The 23,994-nt window shown below is 41.3% G+C and overlaps 2 protein-coding genes across 3 annotated transcripts; one reads left to right on the plus strand and one right to left on the minus strand.

Annotated features, from left to right (window-relative positions):
* The first annotated feature begins 481 nt into the window (after window positions 1-481).
* Window positions 482-11,276, plus strand: AK3 (adenylate kinase 3). The gene is made up of 5 exons (XM_085043412.1): window positions 482-677; window positions 4,701-4,820; window positions 7,654-7,826; window positions 9,497-9,615; window positions 10,933-11,276. The coding sequence occupies exons 1-5, from the start codon at window positions 530-532 to the stop codon at window positions 11,054-11,056; spliced, it is 684 nt and encodes a 227-aa protein (XP_084899538.1). The 5' UTR covers window positions 482-529; the 3' UTR covers window positions 11,057-11,276.
* A 3,123-nt stretch (window positions 11,277-14,399) lies between these two features.
* Window positions 14,400-23,829, minus strand: CDC37L1 (cell division cycle 37 like 1, HSP90 cochaperone). 2 transcript variants are annotated; one of them, XM_085043411.1, is made up of 7 exons: window positions 23,613-23,829; window positions 22,017-22,157; window positions 19,598-19,688; window positions 17,553-17,668; window positions 17,124-17,246; window positions 16,078-16,233; window positions 14,400-15,126 (listed from the first exon to the last, which is right to left on the minus strand). In XM_085043411.1, the coding sequence occupies exons 1-7, from the start codon at window positions 23,715-23,717 to the stop codon at window positions 15,025-15,027; spliced, it is 834 nt and encodes a 277-aa protein (XP_084899537.1). In that variant the 5' UTR covers window positions 23,718-23,829; the 3' UTR covers window positions 14,400-15,024. The 2 variants fall into 2 exon arrangements, with proteins under 2 accessions (XP_084899537.1, XP_084899536.1); XM_085043410.1 differs by having other exon boundaries at window positions 22,017-22,298; window positions 23,613-23,827.
* Window positions 23,830-23,994: the final 165 nt, after the last annotated feature.

Genomic DNA, 23,994 nt, shown 5'->3' on the forward strand with positions numbered 1-23,994 from the left:
TGCAGGGAAGGGGTGGAATCCCTAATATCCCCAGGGAATATTCCCAGGGAATCCACCATTCCTGGGCATATTTAAAAAGTGTGGACGTGTGTCAACTAGGAACATGGTTTAGGTGGACAGGCAAAGTTGGACTAATTATTGGGCTCGGTGACCGTCAAGGTCTTTTCCATACTGATTCTGTGACTGACAGTGGGAACAGGCAGGGCCAGAGGCCGGCGGCTCGGGGAGCAGCCAAAACGGGCCTCCTGAGCAGAAGGATGCGGAGAAGCTGGTAGCGCCAGCTCGCACCGTGATGCCTAAACGCGGTCTGCTGCGACGCTCTAAAATGCAATTTGCTTTAACTGTCTTTCTATTATCACTATTCATTTATCCCTCCCCCCGTGCGTTTCCGTGGAGGATGTTTCCTTCCTGCCGCTGATTGACAGCCGGGGGAGCTGGCGCTGGCTCTCCCGGCGGGAGGAGCGGGCTGTGTCCCGGCGCTGCGAGGCGCTGCTGGGGAGGGCGGCGCTGCTGCCGCGGCCGGAGCAGCATGGTGGTGCCGCCGCTGCTGCGCGCCGTCATCATGGGGCCGCCGGGCTCCGGCAAAGGCACCGTGTCCGCTCGGATTATCAAGCACTTCGGCGTGAAGCACCTCTCCAGCGGCGACCTGCTGAGGGACAACATGCAGAAGAGGACAGGTGGGACTGGGGACGGGGTGGGGTGTGTGCGAGGCGGGGAGGGTCCGTCTAGCCGCCCGCGCTCCGCGAGAACTGTCCCCACGCAGCCCCGCGGGGTTCCTGCGTGACACAGCCCCGCTCCGGGGAAGGGACACACGCTGCTGCTCCCGGCACCGCTCCCTCCCTCCCTCCCTGCCCCCTTGGGAAGGGAAGGCGCTTCTCTCAGGGGGCTTGCTGCTCCCCAGCCCCAGCTCTGTGTGCCCCCCGCACCCGGCACAGGTTGGGTGACTTCACGCAGCTCTTCTGGAGGCCAGGCGCCACCCGAGTGGGCCTCATATTGTAGAGATGTCCACATCATATCTGCAGCCGTGGGTCCTCCACGAGCTGTCACTTGGCATCCTCTTCTTGAAGGGGAACGGGGTTATCTGGGGTTATACCGTTTTGCTTGTTTTGTAACGCCTCATTGTTTCCTCATCTTGGTGCTTTTTGTAAGCATCCAGTGGTTTTTGTAGGTGTTTCTAATAGTGCTCATAGTTTCTGATTCTTTCTACATCTCAATATCTTAAAAGTGAAAAATATTCACATTTTTTAACAGGCTGGGCAAGGGGAAGAGTTCTGGGCAATCAGACCTTTTCAGATGTCTATTTGATGACTAGAAGTAGAGACACGTAAATTATTAACAGCTGTTCCAAAATTAGGCCTACTCCTGAACTGGCAGGCATAACATAAGGGTGCTTTCCAGAAAAGCAAAGGGCAAAATTTTTGAACTGCATACATTTTAAAGTTATTGTTGTCTTAGGAGTTCATACCATGCTTAGGTTTCAGAATGATCTGTGTTTACATACAGCGGTGCTTAAACTAGGTAAATATATTAATTATTCTTGCCGTATAGTCCTAGCTTGACCTCTGGCCTCTGTTGAGATGCCACAGTCCCCCTCTCTGGTGGATTTTTGTAATAATGAAAAGTCCCTTCCTGACTTCCACACCTCCTTTTATTTATGGTGGGGTGAAAAACTTTGTACGAAGCATCTCAGGCTGCATGTGAGGAAGTGAGAGTATTCTTATTTCCAGCAACTTCAAGCCATAGAGTACTACATTCACTTGTAAATATTACTGTAGTATTATGCTTAGGTGATAGGCAGTCTTAGTTTTGGAATACTCATAACCATGTTTGAAGGTGAAAAATTATCTGTATTGTGAAATCAATTGTGATGTGGTTTCCTCATGTCTTCACACAAATTTTGCTTGCTCAGTAAGGATAATTACTTTGGTACAATGACTGACTTTACTGTAGTTAATATCCATCAGTTTAGAATTTGCTGAGAGCATGTCTGCCCAGACATATCTGATCATATTCATGCTATTTCTGTTTGGTTGCACAATCGTAAACTTTTATTTACAGAGAGTCACAAAGCTATTCTGTTATGAACTTTCATTGTAAGACCTAGTGGGTAGCCATTGCAGAAAATTAAGGAAATCTGTGATCTTACCAAGTGCTTTGGGGTTTACATTCTTTACTAAATACTGTAGGTTTTATGAAAGATCATAAACCACCAGAATCAAGCTGAAGAGTGTGTGAATTGCAAGTGGAAATATTACGTTGCTTGAATTGAGGAGGGAGGCTGAAGTGATAGAAAGAGAAGTGATTAAGCAAAGAATTCTAGGTGGGTTGGACAGGTCAAAGATTGTGAAGGATAGCAAAGATGAGAAATGGAAGTGTAGCAGACATGTTAAAACCCAGAATGTGAGAAGTCAATGGACAGCTTGAAAGGTGGAATTTGCTCTAAATTAGTTGGAGCAGAATTTACTACAGAGTTTCTCATTCAAGTAAACCTGGATGAAGCTTTCTTGCAATTGCATTGGAAGTCCGTCGCTAGTTGCAGAAATGGTTTCCAGGGGGTTGAGATAAAGTGTGAGGTAGCAGGACTAGGTAGTCCACTCAGAATAGGAGAACAACTGAGGGGCAACTCAGAGAGCCTTGACAAGTTCAGTCAAGGCAAAGAGTTAACGAGTTTCGATCTTGATAGAAGGGTTCTGCAATTTCCAGTTCTTTGGGAAATGGGTTACACTAAGAGGACCAGTTAAAACATTTGGAAAACTAGAGATAGTTAACAGTAGTTTCATGGTGCAAATTTTTGCATTTGCTGTCTTGTGAAAATGGATGTTGTTGAAAAGTCCTGTTGAAGACGTGTCCTTATCAATCTGCAGTCATTATTATGTTCTGCTGCTTTGGAGAGTGGAGAATCTGTCACCACCTCTTTAGTGCTAGGGAAATTATTGTCTGATTATGGCTAGAGCTTGTTTGCTGTAATGTGGTTAGAATATGTCAGTCTTTTGTAAAACCATGGAACATGGATAGCTGTTATCATACAGAAAGGAAGGAAACCTGTGTTGCCTTTAATTCCAACGATTGTCGTGCCTGTAGTGGTTTCAGAAAAAGCCCAGAACTAAATGAAACCTACAAACTTCTTTAAATCTCACTACCAACAGCAGGGGTGAAAAAAAAAAGGTATGATCTAGTGCACCAACTTTTTGTCCTAATATATAACTATTTGGGTACAGTTGTGCATATTTTTTCCTTTTGTAATCGTGACTTTCTAAATTGCCTGAGTTCTGTAGAGAGGAGCAAAAGGCAGCATTTTTCTAGTTTTGCTGGTAGCTCACCATACCCTTAATCTCTCTGGGTCCAAAAACCCATGAGTCTTTCCAGCGTATGTTAGAACTGTTCTCTGTGAACCTTGCCTTATGCATATTTTTAGATCATTGTGGCTAGAGCAATGCTGCAACATAAGTCAGGAGCAGATCTAACCATCAAGTACACATTAAACCATCTAGATGTGATTTATTCCTCCTCCCAACCTACTTTTGCAGGGTACACAGTTCAAAGCACACTAGAATAATAAAAGTGGTATGAAGAAGGGAAGTAGGGAAGGGACACTTTGTACTCAGGCAGACTGTCACCTTCTTCCCATTACTGGAGGGCATCTACTGCTTTTCAGTTCCCCCTTCTGAAGAAGGGCCTCTGTCCTGTTGCACAGTCCATGCACTAAGTGATGGGACTGGCATTTTTCATTGCTTTCTGCTGAAAGTGGTCCTATCTTGTGTTGGTATGTCAGTCCATCCCATTTTCTCTTCTGATTGGTTTTCTGTAACTAGATGTGAAGTGGCTGCAAGTAAAGGCTTCTGCAGTTCCACAATAGTACCAGTCTAGCTGCTGTTCTGGGTGACTTAACATAATTGGGTAATTGTTTTATAAATGAAAAATAGGGAAACTTTATGCCTAGGACACGACCCTGGCAACTGAATTTCTTCCTGGCTATACCTGTGATTTGGGTGAACTACAGCATGCTACTGCCTGCCATGTAGGAACACAGTGTGATATCTGGAACTACGATGCATGGATGGAATTTTAGTGAGCCAGTGGGATAAGTGACTGGTGTTAAATGTTAGTCAGTTCCATGGGAAAATATTAGTGTCCCATAAATAGTGTACAATGTCTATAAACATCCTCTTGTAACTCTAGTAATCATAAAAATACATATCTGGCAAGAGTGCCCCACTGCAGACTGCTCTCTTAAATGCCAAAGGCATTTATCTGTATAATGAAGTCAAAGTGTAAGTAAGTAGCTAGCCACTAAACTAAGAAAATAACTTTATTTTCAGAAAGTCTGAGGGCTGGTATCTTAATAAACTTGTATCCTGTATATTTCTTATTTTGAAGACTCTTGCCTTATTAGACTTTGTGGAACTTAGTATTTCAAATACATACGAATAAACTTATTTAGAGGATGTGAGGATAGAGGTGTGCTTTGCCCTGTTGCCATCTGTGAAACTACAAATGGATCAAATTAATCTCATACATATTTGTATGGTCAGATCCTAGCTGATCATCCGGTATTTAATTTTGGCAAGCATGCTGTCTGTCTTGTTTACAGCTTTTCTGCATCATCTGGATCACAACAATTTTTTTGCTGGCTTGTGGGCTTTTTTTTCTGCTTGCTGGAGGTCAGAGATAGTGTAATGCAATTTCTCTTACTTTTGCAGAAGTGGGAATCCTTGCCAAGTCCTACATTGATCAAGGGCAGCTTATTCCAGATCACATCATGACACAGCTAATGCTGAGTGAATTAAAAGGTCTAGACCAGTACAACTGGCTATTGGATGGTAAGTTAGCATATTGGATATCACTATATATGAAAAGAAAAACTGCTCTGGAAAATTTGGGACTGTTTCAGTTGCTTGTTGCCAGCTTGTTGTGGAACTTTCAGCAGACAGTCTGCCCCAGTTTCTTCAGCTGAAAAATGCTTTGGGTGCATCCTGCCTTCAGAACATTACAGGGCTATTTAATTCATATTGAAAAGGGTAGTTCAACACTCCAATAAAATTTGAAAACTGGCAATTCTGGTATTTTTTATGATAATTCTTATGGTATTTCCCCTTTAAAATATGCATTGAGAAGTTTCTTTTTTTTAAAGCCTTTTCTTATTAAAATCCCTAGGGAATGGAAAACTTTTGAAGGGTGGGGCTTTGGAATTATTTAAAGGGGAAGGTAGGCATGTGATATGGTAACAAGGTAAGTACAGAAAAGTACTGCAGCAGTGTGGAGTGAAATAAAAACCACTGCTCAACTGCTCTAAAATCTCCTTCATTACTGTTTGGTTCTGTTCTCCAAAGTGAATTGTTTTGCAGTTCTGCAGTCTAAGGTCATTGCTTCAGCATTCACACTAGAGAGAAAATGCATTTTCTGCTGCTGTCATGAACTGGATGGCTCTTGTTACTCCAGCCCATGGGAGTACAGTTGGATGCACAGCACAAAAATAGTGTCTAGGCTGGATGCGTGTTCTTTCAGACTCTAGGCACAACCTGTCTCAGTAGGTAAAACTAAAACGTTACTGGTTTTTTTGTTTAGAGGGAGGGAAAAATCCATGGAGGTCTCTGTCCCTCTCTGTGCTTTATTATAATTGCTTCTATGTACAGTGGTCTGTTCTGGTGGCTTTAGTCACAAGTGGGTTCCTTCCTAAGACAAAGTCTTCATTCCCACAGTGAACTGCACAATGAAACCTAATCAATAAAGCAGAGAATGGCAGATATTGGAGTTTTTTTTCTTTTGTTCCAGGTCCTGTGTACACAGAGTTCCAGTCTTGTGGATCTGGATGTGTAGCAGTATAGCTCTGCCCACCAGCAGCTCTGAGCAGGAGAAATGTGTTGGGACCATAAGAGAATAAATAAATTTCTGCTGCATGTTAACATGCTCCTGCCTTTAAACTTTTGGAGCAGAATTTTTGTCTGCATCAGCATCTGTAATGAGACTCAGCAAATCACACTAAGGATAGCTCTGGCATAAAGGGCTCCGCATGAACAACACTGTTCTGTTGAAATAGGTTAACCTGAAATCTTTAGTTAGATCACTGCAATGCAGAACAAACAGATGGGGTCAGCTAGCTCAAACCAGAGTTGCTAAACTCTTTGTATGCTCACTTAGCCAAATACCCATTTACTGCCTTAGGATAGGTTGATGGCTTCTAGAGTCTCAGCAGATGTAGCGGTCTGAGTTGTAGGTGTCTGTGGGTATAATCCATTTAGATTTATGTGCTATATAAGTTAGGGCACGTTTCTCTGTGTTCCTGCAATCTTCATAATTCATCACATCTTGTAGATCTTTTTCTGTATTGAGAAAACACTGTATGTAGAAAATGCTGGTTCAATTTCAATGACATGCTTTTATAAAGGCACTTCAATTTGTTGAGGAATTTTCTCATTACTCAGTCCCAGAGCAAACTCATTTTCCAGCTGTATAACTTAGCTGTGTGGTGGCTGACTAGCTTGCCAATAATAAAAAAGAACAGCAGTTGAAGACCTGGCTCTCCCTCTGCTCTTAACGTTTATAAGCACTTCCATGAGATGATGTGAATGTGTGAGAAATAAGATGATGCAAACCAGGCGCAAGAGACTTAATACACAAGCAAGTGCTTGGTCTGAGTTAATCAACTGTAATGTTTTTTGTAATGTTTTTCCTAACTCATGCAATGGACAGATCAGTGTTATACAAGAGTTTCATAAGTTTGTACCTATCGGTACTTGCCTTTGTGGAGAACTTTACTTGTACAGTATGATGCAAATGACAAGCTACTGAAGAACATGAGATTATGCTAGTTTTTTGATGAGATGCATTGTTCCAATGAATATAGGATGCAGTAGCATGTTCTGCAGTAGCTTTGACCACTGAAGATCTTGTGCTCCATTTTTCATTTAAAATGCTTTCTGGAGACCTTGGCTTTTTTGTTCTTTGTTCCCACTGCACCTCACCTGAGTTCCACTAGATTTGTCTAATAGTTGAAGGCACAGAGTAGGGAGCCATAGAGTTCATGGGGCAAAATACAGCATCTTTGAAGTGAAGAGGCAGGTTCCTGATTAGCCTGAGTGTTCTCACAGTCATCATACCTGAAGATAGTTTGATCTACTAGAACTTCTAGAACCCTTCCAAATCCTGGATTGCCTCCGGTAAATACATTTGGCAACTAGTAAATATATTACTGCAATTGAATAAAACAGGTTTGTAATGGTCACCACGTTAAGTCAGACTCACACAACTTTGGAAGTAAGAGATGTTGCAAACATTTCTAGGTTGTTCTGACTTCTGAGTGAAACTTTTCACTGGAGCTTTTATTGTTCCAAATCTGTGTACAGTGCTTTTATGCAGAGTAGTGGTATGTGGTACAAATGAATTTGGGGTCTTTCTGCACATATTTGTTGTAGTTTTGGGAAAATGATTAACTGAAATGAAAAAATGAAAGCTGGGAGGCATTTAACAGCCTAAAATGTTGTGACAGACTGAAAAATAGTGGAAAATCTGATGTCTCTTGAACCTTTATAGAGTTTGACAATGCTTTTTTGGTTTTTCTTCTGTCTGACAATTATTTTGTGTAATGACACAATCCAGGTAATCTTTGTTATAACTTTGCTTTTGGAATTTTAAGGAGCTGTTTCCTTTAAAAAGGTTTCCCCAGAACAGTTGCTCAGGCAGAAGCCCTGGATAAAGAATGTCACATAGACACTGTGATTGACCTAGACGTGCCATTTGAGACCATAAAGTGTCGGCTCACAGCACGTTGGATCCACCCTGCCAGTGGCAGAGTCTACAATCTTGAATTCAGTCCTCCCAAAGTGCAGGTAAGCAGTACACATTGGTGTTGGCACTAAATGGCTGCATTGTGTTTGCTAGCTGCAGTAAAATATTGTGTGCATATATTGTTTCAAAACACAGCAGCTCAGAAGGAAATGGCTCATTTAATTTCTTGGGATCACAGAATCTTTCCAGTAACACCCTGCTGGTATGAGGGTATGTCAGTGACCTGGTAAAACTTGAGCTGGTGGACCACATATTTGTCCTCTGCAGAGCGGAACACCGTGGTATTTTGTAAACTCTTGTTAAAGCTGTTCACTGATCTGGAATACTGTCTGCATTACACACTGGCACAGGATTTGGGCATGGTTTTATTCTGCATGCAGCCTGTAAGTCCAAAATGTAGTTTTCTTTTCCTTCCTCTGGAGGAGTCATGCTTAATATATATAGGAAACACACCGAATCTTCAGTCAGAGGAATCCACATAATGCTTTCCCTGGGTTTATATTTAACCTGGATGGGTATTTTCAAGGGAAGGGCTGCTGTACTGCAAAACTGGATGTAGAAACTTGCAAGTCAGGGAAGCTTTTCAACAGCTTTGAGAGCTTATGGCGTGAGATATCCTAAAGAGGAATCTGAAGATAAAGACCTAAGTAACCTTAGAAGTTTTTTAAGAACAAGGATTTGCTTCGTTGCAACTCAGCTTAAACCGTATTTCATCCTTAACTCTAAATAACTTAGCTGTTGTGGTATCACATTTCACTTGGAAGCTCTATTAAGTTACATCAGAAGCACAGCAGGCCCTGTAGTTTTTGGATTTCAGTGTTGCAGGAAAAGAGGCCAGCTTGAAATACCAGGTAATCACTGGAAGCGAGCAACTGAAATTATTGCCTTTGTTTTGTTTAAAACAAGGTGTTTAAAATCATAGTTATTTTCAATTGCAGAAGAGCACAGGCAAGCTGGAACAGAGAATTATCAGACTTACCAAAGACTAGGCTTCAGCTGCCAGAGCTTTGCTATGAGGAACTGCTTTACCTTTCACTAATTAGCAGGCTTATCACAACACAGTGGACTGCAATATTTAAGTGAAAACATGGAATAGAGATGAACAGGTGAAATACAGTTGTCTCTGTTATCTAATAGACCTGCAATATGTTTACTTACTTAGCAAGAGCAAAAATTCACACATGAGGGAATTCACACATTCCCATCTGAGTAGGGAAAGCTTCAGCTAACTCTTACGCCATTTCTTTTTACAGATGTTGCTAAATGATAACTCTTCCATTTGGCAACTGAAAATCAAAGGGCCATTAACTCCTTGGCCCATTTTAGTATTGTCAAATGAATCTTATTTTGAATGTCTCTTATTTCCTATTATACAGGAAAATATTACCAACAATATTGTTTTCCCTTTTACGTGAAGGTTTTGTCTACATATTCCCCATATTCTACAAATGCTCCAGAGGACAAATTAGTCACATCACTATGATCTAATGTTCATTGGCAATACTGAGAAAATATTTTTAACTGACAGACTGTTTTACTGGAAAGTCAACACCTTATATTCCAAATAAGAACACAGGCAGCAGCCATTCTCTTTATAAGCCGAAATCTACACTCTGATTAACTGGAAATTGATCATAATTTAAATACAAAATCACACAAAACATGATTAAACAGAAGTAAGAAATCTACTCCCATGTTTGCTTTTAACCAGGGCATTGATGACATTACTGGCGAGCCACTTGTTCAGCGTGATGATGACAAGCCAGAGACTGTCAGCAAGAGGCTGCAGGCTTACGATGCACAAACAAAACCTGTTCTAGAGTATTATCGGTAAATATTAAAAAGCTTATTTCGCATTAGCATAGCGAAGAACAGATCTCTCCAGTTACAGAATATATTATACCACAACAGTGAGTGTGGTGTGGGTAGCCATGTAGCTTTCATGAACTCGGTAAAAAATCAACCCAGTAGAATGAGTATGGTTTTCCACTGTTGTATAAGAACTTCAGGAACCTGTGTGGTAAAACAGCCTGTCACTGCAGCCAGCCACATTTAGCTTTACAAAGAGTGCTATGCATTATTCAATACATCACAGTACTGTTCTGAGCAACACAGCTCTGGTGGGTAAGGTAACAGAGAAAATTCCCTTTTCTTTCGGAAGAATTAACAGTATTTTGTTTTCTGGATGTATTAAGTAGAAACCCTTTTAACAAGTGCAAGGGGTCAAGAGGTGATACACAAATTGTGAAGCTGTTAATGAGGATTTAAAAGTGGCTGCTCTAAGAACAGGACTGTGATGGGCCCAGGTAGCAAGAGTCTTTGGGAATAAGTAGCTATTTCAGAATTGTCATTCACATCCTGGAGTGACAACAAATTACTAGTTCTTTTAAGTGTCAAAATTATACAATGTTTCTCTTAATGTAAAATGGCAAGTATCATACTGCTAATATATAGATAATAGCAGGTCACCATATAGAGCTTTAGTCTTATCTTGCCTAGACAAAGAAATCAGACTGACAATATCCATGAAGGGATTGTCCTTTTTCTATTTCCATATTCAGCACCCTTAATTATACTCTTCAAGTACTGTTGAGCAGAAGACTAGAAGCTTCATCTTTGGGGTGCATAGGTTTTAAAGAAGTTTTTCTAGATGGACAATGATATTCCTAATTTTGTTGAAATTTCTGAATATGCCTCAGAGCACCACAGTAAGACAGAAGCCTGTCATACTTGACAGATAAAAGCAGTTCCTACAACTAATTTAGAATAACTTACTTGTGCCTGGTTATCTTGCTTTTCCTGATGCACATTCTTTGATCTGTGAGGTGCAACTTTACAGTACCTGGATTAGTCACAGTCGTCTGGACGGCTGCTGTACATCACGTGCTCTGTGACTACATTGCTACTTACCTTTACCTTGTTTGTGATTAAGTGCTCTGCAGACAGCCATCAGTTTTATGAGCTGATGTGGACAATAGCTAACTGCTTGAGGAACAGAGTAATGAATGTCCAGCCTGCATTTCCAGTGCTACAGCTGTTCTTGCTGTTACATCACATAATATTTGCCTGGGCAGTCTTCAAGTGAGATGATTTTGGAACAATTAAATAATTGGACTTCTGTAATACTTTCTTCTTTTTCTTCCTTAGGAAAAAAGGGTTATTGAAATCCTTTTCTGGAACAGAAACCAATAAGATCTGGCCACATATCTATGCTTTCCTTCAAACCAAGTTGCCAGATGTGAGCCAGAAAGATGCTGCCATTCCCAGGTGAAAATAGGTCAAACTTCTGTTCATGTCATAGCTCATGCCCAATTAATGAGATTCAGCAACCAAGGATTTGTATGAGTAGTCTACCAGTAATTAAAGTCTAATGCTGTCCTTAACTTACATTATGATAAAATTTTGTTGCCTGTGGTTATCACTTTAATGCTGTACTTTTTTTATATTAAATACACCTGATTTTTAAAATACAGTAACTGTCTTTAACAATAGCAGCTACTCTGCGTCTCTTATTTGGAAAATATGTTCGCAAATATTGACTGGCAAAGGAAACATTTCAGAATACAGCTTAATTAGAAAGCACATTGACTGATTAAATGAAGCAATGATAAGGACATGCAAGCACATTTCTTGAACATGTGCCTAGCTGTGGCTAGCCAGAAGCTGTGAAGAACCATGACCACCAGTCTGCAAAAACCTATTTCAGGCCAGAACTGGCACATATGTAAACTGATCTCATGGAAGAGTTACGTTCTTATAGGTTTGCTTGCACAGATATTAGCTGATTTTGCTCAGCTTAAACTACACTAAGTACCAGGGCAAATAATCTAGACAAGTATTATGTCTATATTTTTGCTCTTGGAGCAACTATCTTGCACGCATGGGAAATGGAGTTTCAATGATGTCTAACACGTTTGGTAAAGCCTCTGTCTTTGTGTAACCCTGTAAGACTTTATCAGTAAAAGCAAATACTGAATAGATTAAGTGTAATCTGGTAAACCTGTACCTAGATGATCTTGACCAGTGAATGTGTCTTTTCTATTAACAACATGTGCTCATTGATGCCAGTGCCATGATTTCCAGTGGTCAAAATATTAACTTTGGCTTATTACTGTTGCAATTTTTATTGTAGCAATTAGATTGGTTTTCATGAAATTCTTGTCTGATCAGCTCTTGTGTTTACTAACTGGATAACTGGAATTACAAACTTTCACAGTCTGCACCTTTTGACAGCCCAGGTAATTGCAGACATTGCTATTTTTCAGTGAATTCTCCCAGTCCCTTTTTAATGCTCACCAGACTGAGTGTTTCAAGAGTCAGCAAAACCTGAGGCACAAACAACTCTGTCTAGGTAATGTCTGAAGTAATACAGGTTCCAATCTCCTTTAGCAGTGACTGTAAACAGCTACAGAGCTGGGATATTGCATCTGTACATCTGGTTTTAGATTATCAATATGGAGACACATTTGAGTCTAGAAAAGATATGGTCATTGTAGAATTTGTAAAGTCTTCCCAATTACTATACCTGAACAATATAAGCAGCAGCTATCACTACAGTCAGTTTTCCTTACATTTAAAGAAGGGATGCCAGTGTGAGCACCTGTACTGTCCTCTTGAGAAATACCTATAATAATATTGTCCTATTACATTGAGAAACCCTAATTTGCTGTTTACTAATAGTTTTGCATTTTCAGTTCAACAAAAAACAGTTAAGATTTTTTTTGCCAGCCTGCAGAAGTTTCAGTGAGCCAGGAGGAGCAGGGGGAGAGAATCTCATTATTTGACACTTATTCCCACACTTTACCATTTTATTCCCTTAGAAGCTTAAGCAGTAACTTTTACTGTATAACAGGTTGCTAGATCAATGGCTCTACTGTTAAGGGTAGCAACTGCAAGTCACTGTGTTACATTGCCCTTACTACCCTTGCATATAACATTCAGTTAAAAAACAACCTGAAGTTACTAGTTTTCCCTTCAGTTTCCCTTAATAATTAACTAATTATTAAGGAGGAGGCAGTGTTTACTTATCCTTTCTGGAGTATCTGTCAAACTCAACCACATTGAGTAGAAATTTGTATTTTTTATCACCAATTCACATGTGGGACAGAATTGCTCCTTGCTCTTTTATCCTCAGTCTGTCTGCAAAAGAAGGCTAGAGAGCCCAAGTGTCATGAAAAGCTACTTGTATCAGTGGATCTGCTATTGCCTTCATACTAGTACTCTGGTATATTCTGCAGACTTAGACTTTTCCATTTCCTGGCCATAAGCAAAGCTGAAAATTACTGGATTCTGTTTCACAGAAACATAGGATCATTAAGGTTGGAAAAGACTTCCAAAATCATCGAGTCCAACCTCTGACTGATCACCCCCTGTCGAACAGACCACAGCACTAGGTGCCATGTCCAATCATTTCTTGAATACTTCCAGGGATACTCCACCACCTCCCTGGGCTGTCCATCCAATGCTTCACAATCCTTTCTGTGAAGAAATGCCTCCTGATGTCCAACCTGAATCTCCCCTGGAACAGCTCGAGGGCATTTCCTTTTGTCCTGTCACTTGTTATATGGGAGAAGAGGCCAAACCCCACCTGGCTACACCCTCCTTTCAGGCAGTTGTAGAGAGTGACATGGTTCCACTGAGCCTCCTTTTCTCCAGGCTAAACAACCCCAGCTCCCTCAGCTGCTCCTCACAGGACTTGTGCACCAAACTCTTCATGAACTTCATTGCCCTTCTCTGGTCATGCAGCAGGACCACAATGTCCTTCTTGCAGTGAGTGCCCCAGAACTGAACACAGCACTCAAGGTGTGGCCTCACCAGTGCCAAGTACAGGGGACAGTCCCTGCCCTGGTCCTGCTGGCCACACTGTTGCTGATCCAGGCCAGGATGCCATTGGCCTTCTTGGCCACCTGGGCACAGCCTGGCTCATGTTCAGCTGCTGTCACCAGCACCCCCAGGTCCTTTTCCTGTGGGCAGCTTTCCAGCCACTCTGCCTCAGCCTGTGGCACTGCCTGGGATTGTTCTACCTGAACTAAAAACTGGAGGTAGACTGTGATCACTGAACTTTTGAAATCAACAAGCCTTCCAGACCTTGTGTACAATCAGAACAATTCAGTAAAGGATGGAGAGTGGGTACTGATACCATTATCTGAGGCATGAGCTGTCTTTGCTGGAGTCTTCCAATTGCAGTATACACTTTTATGGACAGACCTACTGTAAGAGCAGCAAGTTAGAAAAGCACAGCAGACTCGTTCTGTGGAAGGCCTTGTCTAGAAATCGTATTTGGATGTCCAGCTTCTCAAACAGGAAGCTTTTAACAGTTTTGCACTTTACTGTTTGAGTTGACAGTATCAGACACCCACGTTGGTTTAGAACCTATGAAGTACCTTTCAAAGACTGCATGACACCTTACCTGTATGGCCTGTGACAAAGCTTTTTGTTTAAACTGAAGTCTTAGCCTAACCCTTGTACCTCAAGTTCCCTTCATCAAATACTTCTACCATAATGAAACTTCATTTTAAAAACAGGATCTGAAGTTAGCCTTATGAACAAGAAGAGAGTCAGACTCTTAGAAATCATACAACCCAGCACTCATTTGTAGACAAGTGTTGCTTACGTTTTAGGATTAAACCAAGTTATGTTTAATGAAAGTACAATATAACATTTAAATCCCCTTAGGTAGAGGTAGAAAGCCAGTGTTTTAATCTAATCCATTCAGATCAGAAATACTGATACCAGATACGGATTTATTGCTATTAGTGATAACCAAATTTGAGAGCTTATATTGTCAGCAAGGTAGCATGAATACAGTTGCAATCTCCAATATTCAGAGTTAAACATATCCACATCTGTAGTAAGACAATAGCAGATTCTACCAAGAATCTGTTGCTTCTTGTAAACATTGTATTTGTGCAGATGTTTAATTTCTAAAGTCATGAAAGGCAAGGTTAGTAGCAGAAAACACATCCAGTTTCACATTCGGCAATGTAAGAACCCTGCTCTTCAAGAACAACTAAAAACCTAGCAGCACATTTCAAACAATATTACAAGTTTTTTCTTAATTCCCACCCTTCAAAGTCCCTCCCTCCCCTTGAAACCAAATAAAACCAACAAAAATCTGACACGAAAAATAAAGTGCAGTACCCAGAAAAATAAGTGTCAAGAAAATAGCCATGTTTGTTTCTTTGGGGAAAAAAAAAAGGAAAAAAAAAAAAAGAGTACTTGGCCTCAGTCTTAAAAGTACTATAATGTGTCCATCATTTTGGATTCTTCTTCATCTCTTTGTATCACAGAGTTGAAACTGCAGACATCTGTGTTTATGGAACCTTGTAGGTCTCCTGTGTTCTGCAACAGATGAAAAACAGACAGCTTAATACTCTGTAATTGTATATATGGAAGGACAAACAGAGAAGACTGTTTGTGTTGTCCATTTCATGACGATACAAATTTGCAATAGAAAGGAAATAAGCTCTGAAAAAATCATCAACTAGTATTGTTTCACTATGTGAAGAATTTTTAAAGTTTGCTATCATAGCTTGTTTTTGGTCTTAGTATTTCTAGCACCTGACCGCACATTTACATAAAATTCAGCTGTTTGATCTTACCTTTGAGAGGTACTTTAATCAAATTATTTCAAGTAAATACTTTCAATTGTGACTCCTAATACATCATTTTTGACAATCTTTTAAGTTACTTCTTCATTCTAGAATGTGGCCATAACTGGAACTGTAAAAAAGACCTAAGTATGCTCAGTTTCCTTTTATCACAAAGGGAGACTTAGGCTTGACTTGCCTTGCCCAGAGAAGTTGTGGGGTCTCTGGCAGTGTTCAAGGCCAGGTTGGGTGGGGCTCTGAGCAACATGGCCCAGTGGAAGGTGACCCTGCCCATGGCAGGGTGTTTGGAATTAGATGATATGTAAGGTCCCTTCCAACTCAAACCATTCTATGATTCTGTGAGTTACTTGACTGATCCCATGATTTTACACTACTTGTAGTGACAACTGGGAATACAATTCTAGCATGAGATTGGTTTTATCATGCAGTGTTTGTTTTAGGCATGAAAATTTAAAGGCACTGAACAAACATACGCTTTTGAACTTATGCTGATGCTGTGTGAATTCCAGCAAGTAAAAAGAAAGCCCATATATGCCTTATATATTAATAATACTGCATGATATATCCCAAGCACTAGCAATTCTAGAAATAATCCTCTTTTATTACTCAGAAAGGTACAGCTTCTCTAGGCAGGTCCTAATCCTGCTTTAGTTAAATTAATTTCTCTAAATAATAAACCTACCTGTAAAAAAGATGTCCACTCTCCCACACAACCAGGATTGACATTGAGATCATGGAGTAACATTGTTTGAAAGCCATGTGATTGTGACCAGATTCTCACTCTTGTCTTGAATGCCTCAAGTTCATTTTTAAAGGCCTCAAAGTAGCCTTCTCCTGTCTGCAAAGAGAAAAATGAAATATTTGTTCTTCAGCCAGATTTACTGTTGAGTTATAAGCATATACAGTGCTGAAAAATACCATGCAGTAATGCATGTTACACCTTTTAGGGAATAACAACAATGAACAAATCAAGGAATAATGTTAGTCAGTTTAAAATTACATTTCAGGTAGATTTCTTTTTAAGCCAATCTGTAGCATTTATATGTACAAGTAAAGTAGCCGATTTATTTAAGGACATGTAAAACTAAATCTAATTTTAGCCTTTCATTTATTCAATCTCAGAAGGTATCCTTACAACAGGTGCTTGTTGAAGTCCTTTGGTCCAAAGTAAAGCACAAACTGATTCACACCTTAACTACACACTTTCAGCCAATGTTAAGATCCATTAGAATCTTGAACAACTGAATACAGTCTACAGTAAACCACAGTTTCAGTTTTCCCACCTTTCTCTGGATTGCCCTATTTCAGTTATGAGAAAGGGACAGTATTTTGTACCTCACTGTAAAGGGCAGATGAAATGGAAAAGTGGTGACCATACGTAACTACACTTTGAAAATACACATGTAATTAGACAAAAGTTTGACCCCAGTTTAAGGCCAGTCTTTCTTTGCTGTTGCTATTTAGTTATTATTTGTCTGTAATACACCTGTTGTCCCCCTACTGTATCTTGCTTTCCACCTGCAACAACCAAAATCCACTAAGCTTTCATTTTCAGAACTGGAATTACAACAAAGTGTTCTGTCTAGAAAATAACAAAACACCTTCTCGTGAGCCTCAATCAGTCAACAAATTATTTAGCTTCATATGGTTAGGAAGAAAACATCTCTAAAACACTGGTCTCTTGTACAGCTTCAGGAATTTCTCACATCATTGCCCAAGCTGACTTACTTTGGCTTTTTGGAAAAAGAGACGAAAACATCCTCTTGGATCCACATTGCAGCTTCTCGCAATTTCTATAATAAACTGCATTACAACTGCTTGGTGTGCTACTTGCTCCATCAGAGCTCTTTTCTGAAACAAAAACCAAAAAACCAAAAAACAAACAAACTGAAGTTCTGATTTAAAGAAGTTTACTGTGATTGTATTTCTAAAATTCAGCAAAATTTGCTTTTGCTCCAGTTCCTAAACAAATGAGAACTAATGCTTACAGAAGCAAGGGACTCATCATCAGCTGTAACTACACATAAATGTGACAATGCAGTATTAATAATGTAGAGAGGCTTGGAAGGACAGTTCAACAGCTAATGAAGTTGGCCATCTTTCTTACGGTGCAAGTGGGAAAATGTATGCTTTCAAAGAATTTAAACATCTTCATACCTGTTCAGCTTCTAGATGAAAACACCACAACATGAGATACCTAGATGTTTCTTCACATACAAGGTATGGGTGATCAGACAAAAACCTTTGACTATCATCCCATCTGCTCAGCATGCCTAATAAGACAAATACAATTAAGATATACTAAATGGATAAATGGTTTAATGCAGCAAGGAAGTTACTTGCATTGATACCTTGTATACATAACAACTTGGCAATTCACTAACCTCAGAATGACAGCATGCAGCTAAATTTGGGGTTTTATTTATACATCTAACCAATGCTGAAAGAGCATTACTGAAAGGCATAATTAGACTTTGAAGATACTGAAAGTAGATTATAACAGTCATGCATCTCTAGCATATTTGGTAAGTTATTTTTAATCAGTTCTCATACAGTAACAAAGTGGTGTATGTATCTGTTACTTACAACATCAAATAGCTTAAAAAGTTTATGGATAGAGATTTACATTAAGTGATTCTGACAAACACAAATCCTCTGAATGTCTGCAAATAAAAATGCAAAGAACAGAACCTATAATCCGTCAAAAATTAAAGTGCTTCTAACACACAATTTGCTAGATTTTTAGAAGAATTCAAATTAATTACACAAACAGCTTGATCTAAAAAAAACAAAGCCACATCAGTATTGGAAATTTAATTAGCGCTTCGAGTTGTGGTATCACGAGCTGTCGTGTGGTATCATGGTATAGCTGAGTTTAAAAACCAGAACTCAATACTCAGAGCACTTACTAAAATTGTCCTTCAAGTATCACTGGCAGTCATTACTGGCAGCAGGTACCAGACATACAGCTTCACCCGTCTATCAACATATAACTGGGCTAAAGATAATTCAATGCTAATGACCTAAGATTAATCTTAATTCTAGCAAATACCTAAAGAGAAAGCAACAGTTTATATTTCTTTTAACTGTTTTCAAGTTATTCCATTTAAGTTCTTTATTGCTGTGAAGTCAGAGCAACATCCAGAAGCAGGACTTATGCAATATGGGTAGCCAAGTCCACACTGCCCTTGGCAGCAGCTAGCATGGATCAAGTGACTTCAGAAATCATTAACATACCATAGCTTTTTACAATGGACTTATGTATTTCAAATTAAAGTAACATGGCTTTGAATTCAGGAGGTACAAAATTTACCTTCTGTAATAAGGTTGCTTCTGCAACAGCTTAATTTTAATTTAGACAAATAGTAATTTTGCTCAACTATCAGCTAGGAAGCCTACAAGGTAGCCTCCTTTTTTTACCTGCTGAAATGCACAGCAAGGGAGTTGTCTTCTGATTCCAATATTATTACACTAAGCAGTTAGGGTACTTAAGAATACCTGTGCCTAATACTGCCATTTGCATACTCTGACAGTGTTGTGCCTCAGCTTGTTACTTGCAAGGCTAACACGTCACAAAGCCCTTTCTTTAAAACAGATTTAAGACCCTCAGAAGCCAAATAGCTTAGTAAAAACAAGTTTGTAAGAACAACTAAATTTTGCCAATTCAGTCCTGTTCTTGATTGTTCTGGCTGTCCTATACTACAGTCTGAAACCAGCCTGAATGGCAAGCACTCCAGAGAACCATCAAAGTTTCAGATTACTTTAGAAGACCAGTTTTGTGCTTAATTGGGTTCAACAGCTATGATAGAGCTAAAGTGACACCTAGTGGATAATTAAGAGTTTTAAACACACATTTCTGAGCACACATACTCTCAGTGTACGTGTTTACAAACATATCCATTTAATCAGCCATTATCCTTATAGCTTAACAAGAGACAGAAAAACGTATAATAAAACATTTCATCTCATATAATAAAAGGAGAAATCTACAGACAATCCATGCACTTTTATACACATTACTTAGATTTCCAGGAATGTTTCTGCCTTTTTCCACTGGTGTGGAATATCCCTTTGTCCTGATAAAATAAAACTGAACAGTCTGTTATCTACGTCTTTCATTTATTAGCATTTACTGTGTACAAGAAGGAGCAAACCAACACAAATTCTGCAGGAGCTGCAAAATATTGGATAAACAGACTCACCAAAGTGTCTAATCTTTTGTTCGTGTTTTTGCATAAGTGGTTCAGACACAGCTTCATCTTCAATTTCTTTTCTTTTTTGATTAATAAAACTCTGAGGAAGAGAAAGATTGTACTTTAACATAAACTCCAGACATACTGTTTAGTGATATATACTGTTTAGTGATAAATAGTGTTATATTTTAATATGTTACTATTTAAAGGGGTATGTTCTAATTTTAGAGTTTTATCATATTTAAGAAGGTTTTCTTTTAGAAAGTGAATTACCTACTAACAGAATTTCAATAATTTCAATTACAGTCTCTGAAAAACTTCTGTTTTTAGATAGGCACTTATTGATCTGTTGTGATAATCATATGCATTGAAGCCTGGATCAGCTAAAACAATGAAATTAGGAGATGTGACAGTGATCCCAAACTGATTTTTGGTTTTATAAATTCTTCATATATATTTGTAGCTCTGTAGCCTATTATTGTGTAACTGCATAGATTCATAGCTGGCATTTTATCTACTCTGTTAGAAAGAAAGACAAAACACATTCCTAAAGAACTAATCCTAATCTTGTTTATTTTAAGAACCAAGGTTGAGCCAACTTCCCATAAACACATAGCGAGGAAGGGGGACTTCAGAAAAGGGCTGAACCAAGAGGGGGGATTACCAATACCTGTGTTTCTAACTGGGGATTCTTGTCAATTGTGCTAACTATATCACGTTGTGCACCTTTGGCATATTTTCAGCCTGTATTTCGGCCTGTTGTGCACCTGAAGGGACCCTTCATAAAAAGGTAACCGCATTTCTCACATAACTGTGCCTGGCTTGTGATTTTAAGGCTCAGAAAAAGCCAAAAATAGCTGTTGAAATTTAATTCTGAAGGCAAAGATGAGATTATACTATTAAAAAAAGTTAATCCTAAATAATTTGTATTACAGTAAACAGTATTAGAGGCAAACTAACAGTTTCATATTCTGTGCTGGATGGAACATTAAAAGATCATGGAGTTTCAACCCTCCCTGCCACAGGCAAGAACATCTTCCACTGGATTAGGTTGCTCCAAGACCAATCCAATCTGACCTCTGTTGCTTCTAGGCATGGGGCATCCACAACTTCCCTGTGCACTCACAAAGCAGAACCTGTTCCAGTATCTTGACACCCTAATAAAAAAAAGTCTTCCTTATATCCAGTCTAAACATACCATATTTTAGTTTAAAGCCATTCCCCCTTGTCCTATCAATATGGGCTGTGATAAAAAACATTTCTCCCCATCTTTCTTATAAGGTCCCTTTAAGCACTGAAAGGCCACATGAAGGTAAGTAAGTGCTCCCCAGAGCATTCTCTTCTTCAAGCTGAATATACCCAGCTCTCCCAGCCTTTCTGCACAGGAAAGGCTCCAGCCCTCTGATCATCTCTGTGGCCCTCCACTGGAGCCACTCCAACAGGAGTCCTTTCCTATACTGGGGACCCCAGAGCTGATGCAGCACTTTGGGGGTGGGTCTCAGGAGAGCAGAGGGGCAGAACCCCCTCCCTGGTCCTGCTGCCCACACTGCTTTGGATGCAGCCCAGGACACATTTGGCTTTCTGGGCTGTGAGTGCACATGGCTGGGTCATGTCCAGCCTCTCACCCACCAGCACCCCCAAGTTCTTCTCGGCAGAACTGCTCTGATCTGTTCATCCCCAGCCTGAGTTGATACAGGGAGTTTCCCCAGGTGCAGTGTCTTACACTTGATCTTATTAAACCTCATGAGATTCCCATGGGCCCACTTCTTGAGCTTGTCCAGGTCCCTCTGTGAGGCTTCCTTCAGGTCTGATCACTGCACCACTCAGCTTGGTGTCATCTTCAAATCTGCCAAGAGTGCACTTAATCCCTCTGTGTAATTCTAATAAAGATATAAAATAATACCTGTCCCAATACAGACCCAATGAGGAACACCACTTGTCCCTGATGTCCACTGGGACTCTGAGGCATTGACCATTACCCTTTGCATGCCTCCAACCAACCACTTTCTTATCCACCTCCACCTAACAGTCCACTCATCAAATCCATCCCTCTGCAATTTAAGAGAGACGGATGTTGTAGGAGACCACATCAAAGGCTTTACAGAAGTAAAGTCCAGACAAATGACATCTGTAGCCCTTCCCTTATCCACTGATGCAGATACCCCATCATAGAAAGCCACTGAATTGGTCAGGCAGAACTTGCCCTTGGTGCAGCCATGCTGGCTGTCCTGAACCATCTCCCTGTCCTGCACATGCCTTAGCACAGCTTCTAGCAAGGTCTGTTCCATGATCTTCCCAGACCCAACGGTGAGGGACATACTGTGTTTTTGTGCTATACAAGACACAGAAGACACTCAGAGACTAGTAACAATGGGAATGAACAAAAGAGGCTAGCACTAGTTTCCATGCATGCTGATGTAGGTCGTACCTTATTAAAAACTTCTTTACTAACAGGATCTGCATTCCATAGATTCTGTCGTTCCCTCTGGTTTAGTGCTTCTTCTTTCCTTCTCCACTCTTCCTCTCTCCATCTCAACTCGGCGGCTTCTGCCCTTGCTTGAGCAGATTCCTGATCACAGGATTCTGAATTATGCAGTGCTAAACTACCAAATTTTTGCTGGGCTTCTGCTAGGTTCCATGTGCATTCTACAGAGTGCTTCACAAACTCTCTTTCTTTTTGGCAGGCTAATTCGATCCCTTGGCTGTATGTCTGTGAGGAAAATCAGACATGCTATTTATGGAGAGAAAATTGTTGGTTTCTAGTTTCTGTAGAAGCAGACTGGCCTAAATCCCAAAGATAATAATAATAATGCACCTAGAAGGCACCTTAGATATGCAGAATTGTAATAGCAGGAGTGATGAAGCATGGCAATATACAGCTATGCCTTTTACAAAGAGACTTCCAATTCAAGCCACCTGGACTTTGTTAAGTGTATTTGCAAAATCATGGGTCCTGTGCTGCTATCAGTAATAGTCTCCAGACTGTAAAATACTTTTGACAGAGCTGAAACCCCTCTGGCTATCTTAGGGCTGGAACATTAGCAGCAGCCAAGTGTAGGAACATTCTGAATATACACTTCTGATAAGAAAGTATTGGTTTTGCGATGTCAGGTCACAACAGTAAAGTAACTGCTGGTGCTTGTATTTCAGTATTAGTACATAAACAGATGGCCAACATCTTCCCTTGAACCGACACTAGAAGTGGAATTTAAGTTATAAAGTGGCCAAGGCCCACCAAGAACACATGTTTCTTTTGGTCAAATCTCCTGGGTATGCCACCCCTCATAGCTGGAAGAAAAAAGGGACATCCTAAGCAACCCTGTTTACATTGCTTCCAGGTGTGTGCTTGCAATATACACTTAGTAATTCAAGATATTATCCTCTATAGCATATACCATGCCTTTTCCACCAAGAGGGAAGAAAAAAGCATCCATATGCATTAGCTCCTCAGCCTTCCACTGCCACGTTATGAAATCTGCAGTGCTGATAACCGCTGGCAGGGGCACACGAAGGACAATTTGCGAAAGATTATCTCAAGGAAACTTCAACGCAGGCAAATCAAACTTACTGTCCCAACTTTGTCTGGGAATTACAGCATTTTTATGTCTACAGTAACAAGGAGAAAATCCCACTGTTTGGCAAAGCAACGCGATGGCAGCTTCTTGCGAGAGCACACAGAATTCCTTTCAGGGCGTTTATAAACCACCGCCTTGCCCCGGCCGACAGAGAAGCACACCGCCTACCTCTCTGCTCCCCAGGCGCGGGGACGCTGGGATAACTCCAGCCCAGCTCCTTCCGCATCGCCTGCCCGCGGTGGAGCTGCTCCCGGGCGGGCGGCGCCAGAACCACCTGTCCCCGCCGGCCCTCACCACCCGGCCGGCGCTCCGCACGCCGCCCCCCGGCACGGGGACCCTCCCGCTGCCGCCCCTCCGCGGGCCGCGCCGCCCGGCACCGACCCGCACCGCGCCCCCGGGGCCAGACGCGCTGCGAGGGGCCGGGCAGCGGGCCGGGGCCGCGGCCGTACCTGCACCTCCGGCAAGCGCTGGCGGGCGGCGGCAGCCTGCGCCCGCTCCTCGTCCTCCGCCTCCGGGGCGCCGCCGTCCCGGGAGCGCGGCGGCCACAGCGCCATGCCCGGTGCCGTCCCGGCGGCGCGACCCGTTCGCCGGAACTGGGGCAGCAACACTTCCGCCGATCGCAGCGCGGCCGGGAGTGCCCGCCCTCGGCGCGTCGGGAGGAGCGAGTGGCGGGCGCGCCTCAGGCACGGCGCTGAAGGCAGCTCCTGGCGGGGGCGGGCACTGCCGCGGCTCCTCCTCTGGCCCCGCTGCTCCTCCCGCCCTGCCCCGCTCTCTGCCCCGCCGCTGTCCGTGACCCTGTCCTGTGCCGCCGGCCGTGCCTTTGCCTGCTCT

Source organism: Lichenostomus cassidix, chromosome Z, assembly GCF_008360975.1.
Source record: "Lichenostomus cassidix isolate B80296 chromosome Z, HeHo_3.0, whole genome shotgun sequence".
Taxonomy (NCBI): domain Eukaryota; kingdom Metazoa; phylum Chordata; class Aves; order Passeriformes; family Meliphagidae; genus Lichenostomus; species Lichenostomus cassidix.